Here is a 7934-nt window from a genome sequence, read left to right on the forward strand (position 1 = left end):
TAATGCCAAAGCTGCTGAGCAAGAAGAAACCATAATTATTTTTTTTTGCTTTTTGCAATTTGCCCGGTCAACTTAACCGTCAATCTCAATTGTGTGTGACGCTTGATGAATTTTTAATGTGAACGTATACATACCAGCGGGGTTCAGATTAAAAATGTTCAGATTAAAAAAGGTCATTCCAGCGGGGCTACATGGTAGTTAGTGAGAATAATATTTTGACCACAATTATTTTATTCAAGGTCCCATTGTGCTTGAATGAAAAAAAGATTCCAATTTGGATTCCAAACAATTCTAGATAGAATTAAGGAAGGGGCGAATGTCGCAAGCGTAAAAAACCGAGTAAGGGTTGATTTTCCTATGCTGGTCCAGCAAAAAATATCCCGCATTTTGCACCTTACTGGACACCGCAGTCTAAAAGTGCGACTGGCACAAAAAGTGCGACAATGCGAATGCTGTGAGTAAGAAAGAGAAAGACTGACAATTGCAATTGTTGCTGTTTTGTTTTGTCATATACGTTGGCATTAGAGAAAATAATCTGGATTAATCCAGGTACAGCTGTAAAGCACAATAACTCTCACCCGTTTTGTTTACATATGCGACATTCGCCCTCTTGTTAATTCTAGCTAGAATTTACTTGAGCTGCTCGAATTGTCTCAAAATTTCGCATTCGACCTGCTGAAAAAGATGTCTAACTTTCTGTCAAAAAGACTATCGAAATCGAAATCGAAAAAAGGAAAAGAAGAAAATTTGCCTTTCGAACTTCAAGTGTGTTTGCAGGTTTGCAGTGAAGTGATGAAAATTTGGGTTTATTATTTGTAAAAATGTAACAAATGTGATATTTCCTTGCTCGTGAACATAAATAATCATGGCCAGTGATATAGATGATAACATCGAGGCGTTGGTGTGCCGCATCTGTACGATTGACTGCAGCCAGCTGCAGTACGTTTCCATTTATGAGAGAAGCGATGATAAATCGCTAGCCGAAATGATTGCCTTCTGCGGTCAGATTGTGGTAAGTTACTCTTTTCTTTGGCCAATTTTGTGTTGCCTTCGCTTTGCATTTGAATTTTTGAAATCCCAGTGGTTTATATTTTGCTGTGATGTAGTCAATGGATTTTTATGTGAATTCAATTCTGTTTACAAACACCGACTTGTAACCCGAGCAAAATAATTGTTTTGATTACCATACAATCATATTCAGCGCGCACAATCCGCCCAACCAAAAAGCATTCCTCTGAAATAATGCTTTTTCGCTTCTGTGATGGCCCCTGACCATTCTACGTCTTTACCTTTACCAAAAAGGACCTTTCAAGTGGGAATGACTGTTTATCTCTTGGATATTTGAAACGAATTTCTTCTCATTTTACATTATTTTGTTTTATCTAATCAGTCTGATTTCTTATCACTCTCCCGCGGATGTCTATCATAGTACTATTACTCTTAATGTACTTCTATTTGGTTAAAGATAGCTGATAGTATTTTGCCTGTCTTGCCTTTGCAAGCAACATGTTTTAAAAACTACAACTTCTTCATTTAGCAGCTTAAAACCGGGGTGGCTAGTGCCAAGGATTTCTCTCCACTGTGCATGGTACAGGGCTACTCTTTGAGCGTCTCGATACACGTAAGTCGGTTTTAACATGCCCACCAAGCATTGGACCCCCTCTTTCAGGTGCCGGTGGGGTTCTAAAGAAAACAGATTTCGTTGCACAGTCGTGCGGCCTCCTTGCAACGAAGCCGGCCCAATACAGCTTCCCGATTTTCGCAAGGTGACGATGGGAATCTCTCCAACTAGTTCCTGCAGCTCGTGACTCATGCGCCACTCTCCGCTTTCCGTTTGTACTCCGCCAAAAATAGCCTACCACATCTTTCGCTCAAATACGGCCTTCCGCAAGTAAGTCTCGAGTCTGCAAAGAACTACCGGTCTGATTAGCGTTTTGTATACCGCCAGCTTTGTGCGGTAGCGTAAGCAGCGTGATCATCGTTCGAAACGTTTCTAGCAATGATTTCAAGATCATCTCCGAATGAGTAGCGCCGAATAACGTACGCAACAGTCCATCGCCTTTTCTTGTATGCCAGAAGGGCATTGGGTTAAAAGGCCTAAGGACAGTCTTAATGATCGCCTTGCCCCTGTGTTATTCGAAAGGACTTGAGAGTGCCGTGGAAACACGCAAGTAGCAAATCATTTGCACCATGGTACTGCCCTACGAAATCACTTATTATTGGGAATAGACGACGTAACAAGATCTGGAAAGGCAACTTGTAGGTGGATTGATCAGCGCAATGTGTCGGAAATTACAGCAATCATTTTATTGCCTTTTTTGTAGACGGGACAAACTATACCTGGCATCAACTTCTCCGGTACTTTCCCCTTCTCTTAAATTCCGAAGATTATCCAATGAAGTCACGTTGCTAGTGGCTTCTTACCGGAAGCCGACCCCTTCTGGCGGCTCTATCATCTTTCAAATGTGCAATTTCTCGCCAAATCTCTTCGAGATTGGGAGCCGGTATGCTATTATCGTTTGATGGCACTACTAGGCGAAGAGTTCAGCGATCCCCTGAATCTACTGTATTTTATTAGATGTGTTAGATGTGATTTGCTTCAATTTTTTTTCATCTGATTGCCAAATGGGACCTATGCGATAAGTTAAGCATTTATTTTTCTTTAAATAGTAAGTTTACTTGCATGATAGTCGTAGGAAAGTTATATCCTGCAACCCGTTTGCCTTATTTTTTCCTAATTAGGTGTGTATTATTTTTTATTTCATTCAAATAGCACGCATTGGTCGCCATAAATATGAACCGTATTTCATTATCAAAACACTTTACCCCACGCTGCAGATCAATGCCGATGATGATCTACCAAAGATCATCTGCACGGGTTGCTGGCTGCAACTGCTAGAATCCTACCGATTTTGTATGCGATGCCGCACTGGAGATGAAAAGCTGCGCAATGAGTTCGAACCACGAACCGAACTAATACCGCTGATAGAGGAATTTGTAACATTTGTGACTGCTTCCACTCCAAAGGAAGCTGATGACGTGGAACACGAGTTACCTGACAAAATTGCTGATGAATTAATGGAGTTACCTGCCACCGAGCCAAAGGATCAAAACGAAATTTTGATCGATCTCATGACTCGTAGAGATGACGAGTTGTTCGATGAAATAATTGAGGAAGAACATTTTTCTGATGATGATTCCGTGTCTGGAAAAATCGGTCCCGGTGTTGTTGCATTGGCCTATGAAGATTTGTTTGTTGAATGCGAAGAACAAGAAACTGATGAAGTTCATGATAAGGTTTTTATTGAATTGCAAAATGTTCCAATTGCAGAAATGCAAGAAGCCTATGAGCAAATAGACCTTAGGCCGAATTCACTGGAAGCATGCGCAGAAATTTCGGAGTGTCATCTTGAGGAACCTTCTGAATTGCCTGAAATAATGAGAGAAGTGCATACTTCTGTAGAAATATTACCCATAGAATTCATAGAAGAGGAATCGTCCAATTTAGATGATGAAAACTTTTCGGAAGTTTTACTGCCAAATCAATTAAAGTCCGTTTCGCAAAGAAAAAGATCCTTGCAGTTACCTCCTCAAGAAATGATTGTGGATCAGGAGGATTACGGAAATTACGCCATAGTTTACTATACCGGAGTATTTTGCTGTGGATGTGATCAATATTTTACAGATTTTAAGGCACTCGAGGATCATTGTCGAACCTTACATCACTCTAAAGATTGCTTTGATGTTTACGATTGTGAATTATGCCATAAAGCTTTCCCCAGCCTAAACCACAAAAAACGTCACCAAAGTTTGCGATCTGTGCCAAAGTTATTCTCATGCTCGCTTTGCAATTATGTCTGTTGGGACCAGGATGCTATTGATCGTCATATGAAATCTGCATTACTTCACAACAAACCAATGCTGGAATTCGACAAAGTAAAGGAAATGTTTGACGAAGTGGTCGTCGACGGGAATCTATGCTGCGAATGCTTTCAAATATTTTCCTCAGAAGATCTATTGGAGCAACATTATGAGGATGAACATCGTAAAGGTAGGTCACGATTTCCAGCAAATAAGCCAAATTGGTGTTCGAAATGTCACCAAATTTTTAAAAACGATTATAAATATAACATACATGTTGAAAACGCAAACGTGGATGTTCTCTATCGCTGCAAGCAACAGTTTTGCACTTATCGCACAGCAAGTATAATTTTTGCTAGATTCCATCTGCGCAGCAGTGATCATTCGGAAATTACTCGCTCTAAAACTTGTCAAAAGAATCTCGAAGACAATAGCGAACATCGCTGTTGCTTTAGGAAATGTTTGAAAAAGTTTAAATCTTTGCCAGCTCTAATGAAACACGTCGACCAGGTTCATCAGGCAAAGCAACTGGAAAATGAAATTCGAAGGAAAAAGTCCACTAACGTTTGCTCAATTTGCAACTGCAATTTCGGAACAAGAAAGGCGCTTCGAATTCATCGACAGGTGAAACAAAGAGAGTTTGTTTGCGATCATTGCGGGTTGAAATTGGGGACATCTTTTCAGTTGCAGAATCACATTGATCAATTGCATCAAAAGGAAAAAGCTCGACCTGAGTTCAAATGTGACATATGTCAGCGTACTTTTGTAAGTGAAAAAAATTTACAAAGGCACAAAACGAAAGGACATACCACCAGCGGAGGAGAGCACATTTGCAATGTTTGTGGGAAAAAGTTTGCCGCTAAAGAAAATTTATGGATCCACTGGCGAACACACACCAGCACAGAAAAGTTTGAGTGTGAAATATGCAAAAAAGCGGGAAAACGATACCTGTTTCGGGATATCAAGACATTTAAGAGACACTGCAAAATTTCCGAAATGCACGACGGAGTTCGGAAATACAAATGTTCCTACGAAAAGTGTACGAACACCTACGCTCACAAACCGGATCTTCAGCGACATGAATCGACGGTGCACAAGGGCGTTCGACCGTTTGTATGCACTGTCTGCAAGAAGGGTTTCATTCGCAACAGAGACTTGCGGTTGCATGCGCGACGGCACACCGGAGCTAAGTTGTTCAGTTGTGAGTCTTGTCCGGCCAGCTTTAACGTCTATCAGGAGTACAAGGACCACTGCAAAAAGAAGCATGGGATTTCGATATTGATTAAGAATACTTCAAATAATAGTGAGTAATGAATGTGATGTGATAATGAGTTAATTTATTGATCTCTAGTCAATTATTTATACTATTATACAACAAGTCTTGTTTTCTTGTGTGAGTAACATGCCAATGCTTCAAGTTTTATCAGGTATTTATTTATGCATTTATTTATTTATTTAGCTTTAAACTAGATTGAATCCACTCAAATTTTTGCAAACTATAACAATAAATTTTGGGCAACATGTGTGAGCATAATGGTTCTATAATTATTTCTTCGAAAGTCCTAAATCCATAAGTGTTAGCAGAGATGGCTCGATCACTTTGACTCAATTTTGATTCATTAAATATGGCTTACTGTATCTTTTGTAGTTACGGTGCCACAACGCTAGTTACTCATCAGTGACTAAATGAACGATCATTTATTTAGTCACTAATAAGATACTAGCATTGTAGCGCCGTAACTACAAAAGGTACAGCAAAACTTTCTTCAGCAAAATTATACATAATAACCTGTTCTACAAATGTCCGATATATAACTTTGTCATTTTTGGCCCTGTTAAGACGGTACTGTCAAATGAATCAAAATTTAGTCAAAGTGATCGAACCATCCCTGAGTGTTGGAGCTCCTAGCAATTCATTGGGTGATTGGGTTATGGGCCATTAGTAGATGCCATAGTGACGAGTTAAACAAAGCGAACACTTTTTCGAATATCGAATCTGGTGGAAATCAAATCCTTGGATGAAAATGGAAGGTGGGATTTGACGGCTCTCAAGTGGTAGTGGGTCTACAAGAACAAAACAAAGATAGACGGATTATCGCTGAAGATACAAAGCCAGACTTTTCATTAAGCTTTTCAGCAGATGAAAGGCGTAGACTACTAGGAAAACTACGTGCCTGTGATGAGGGATGCACTGGACCGTTATCTGATGGCGGTGACGTCTAAGCCGATTTTGGAGGTGTACGAACTGGATGCAGTTATTGCGTTTCAAGGTGGTTGAGTGGCTGACAAAGAAATCTATATGGAGCAACCCAAAGGTTTTGCTGCAGACAATGAGAAAGTATGCCGATTAAAGAAAGCGTTATACGAATTAAAGCAAGCAAGTCGCGTATGGAATACCAGGGTGTCGATTACCTGGAAAATCAGGGAAAACCTGGAAATGTCAGGGAAATTCGTTTCAACCTGGAAAAGTCAGGGAATGTCAGGGAATTTCATTTGGAGTCAGGGATTTTTGACATGGGAAGAAAATATACCAGAAAATTTAAGGCTTGGAGTTCGCAAGAATAACATTCACTTCAAATATCTGGCACTTTTTCATTCAAGCCCTTCACGTATGCCTAAATCAAATAGAATACGAGACGTTATTTTTACTCATGTGCAACCAATCTGCAGTGTACAAATTTCCGAGTTTCGAAATTTCGAATTTCATGAATGTGCGACTGACCTGCTTTAAACATCAACAACGGTTGAACCGATTTGATCGATTCTGGTTTCAAAGGGAAGTGCTTACAACCTAAACGATCATTGACACATTCCAGCGTTACGGAACACAATTAGCACCCATTGTTATCGTGTGAATCGAATCCTGTTTCACCAATTTTTTGGCAAATAGCTTGTAAAATAGTTGTTTAAAGAGTACTTCATCTTTCAGTAGAATGCCAGGGATTTGATTAAACAGGAATCGATCTACATGGTTGGGATAGTGTCCCGTAACGATGGAATGTGTCATTATGTTCAACCTGTACGGGCCAGAACCCGGACTATAATTTTTCTCATGTCGATTACTAGTGAAAACCTACGCTTAATGCGTATTCGAAAGAAAGAGCATCTCAGCTTCAAAATCCTGCTTTAGTTTAACAAATCAATCATATTTTCGAAATTCGACTGCGAGCAGAGGATCGATAGAGTCGCAAACCTGAAGTTTTCCTGAATATCAAAAGTGGCTACAAGTAGGTCGAATAAAAACAGAAGTTCAGGTTCCAAATAATACAACGATGCTGCGATGCTCGTTGAGTCATTTGGCCTCAAAAATTTTTATACTCCTGAGGAACAATTATTTCCTCAAATTTTGATAACAATTCAAAATAGCTGCTCAGACAAATCGGAATTTGTGTTATAAAATATCTTCAAATTATGTTCTAAACTCAAGACCAATTTTTATGTTTATTGTTTTGCATACTCAAATGTTCGAAGCGAATTTATACCCACTCATTACATGTGATCTAATAGGCAAAACGGCTCGTCTCATAACCCTTTGGCAACCAGATAAATCAGCAGACTATTTTATTTTTTTCCGAAAAGACATCTTGTAATTTTTATTTAGCTTGTTTTTTCAATTTCGTTGTGCGTTAATTAAGTTCGAATTAATTTTAATTTTGCACATGGAAATTTTGCATAAAAAGATGAGTTTGAATTAAAAAGGAAAATTGAATTCATTAGGAAATGATAATTCAAGAGTAAACTACCAGTTAATCCAAATAAACACTTTGATAAGTGAATTTAAGGAGATATTCTGCGTCTGGAATTTTTTTAAATACACCTGGAAAAACCTGGAAAAGTCAGGGAATTTGATTTTCGCTGGATAATCGACACCCTGAATACCAAAGTTGAAGAAGAGCTGGGGAATATTGATCCGACATGATCGAAACTTGATACCTGTGTATATTTCCTGATTGACGACGATTTCGACGATATTTTCGAACGAACAGCTGGTCGCGAAGTTCAGGGAGCAACTGACGGTGACATTCTTGATGAAAACTCTCGGCGTTGCAGAGCAGATACTCGGCAGCCACGTG

At 39.3% G+C, this 7934-nt stretch overlaps 1 protein-coding gene across 1 annotated transcript; it reads left to right on the plus strand.

Moving 5' to 3' along the window:
- The first annotated feature begins 791 nt into the window (after positions 1 to 791).
- On the plus strand, positions 792 to 5172 carry LOC128740858 (zinc finger protein 431-like). Its single transcript, XM_053836428.1, has 2 exons — positions 792 to 1012; positions 2774 to 5172. Exon 2 carries the CDS (start codon positions 2917 to 2919, stop codon positions 5170 to 5172), a length of 2256 nt encoding a protein of 751 aa, XP_053692403.1. The 5' UTR covers positions 792 to 1012; positions 2774 to 2916.
- The last annotated feature ends 2762 nt before the right edge of the window (positions 5173 to 7934 follow it).

The sequence above is a fragment of the Sabethes cyaneus genome, chromosome 3 (assembly GCF_943734655.1).
Source record: "Sabethes cyaneus chromosome 3, idSabCyanKW18_F2, whole genome shotgun sequence".
Taxonomy (NCBI): domain Eukaryota; kingdom Metazoa; phylum Arthropoda; class Insecta; order Diptera; family Culicidae; genus Sabethes; species Sabethes cyaneus.

Excerpts from the sequence above, each read along its gene's own strand:
- LOC128740858 (XM_053836428.1), top strand. The coding sequence starts at position 2,917 with ATGCGATGCCGCACTGGAGATGAAAAGCTGCGCAATGAGTTCGAACCA.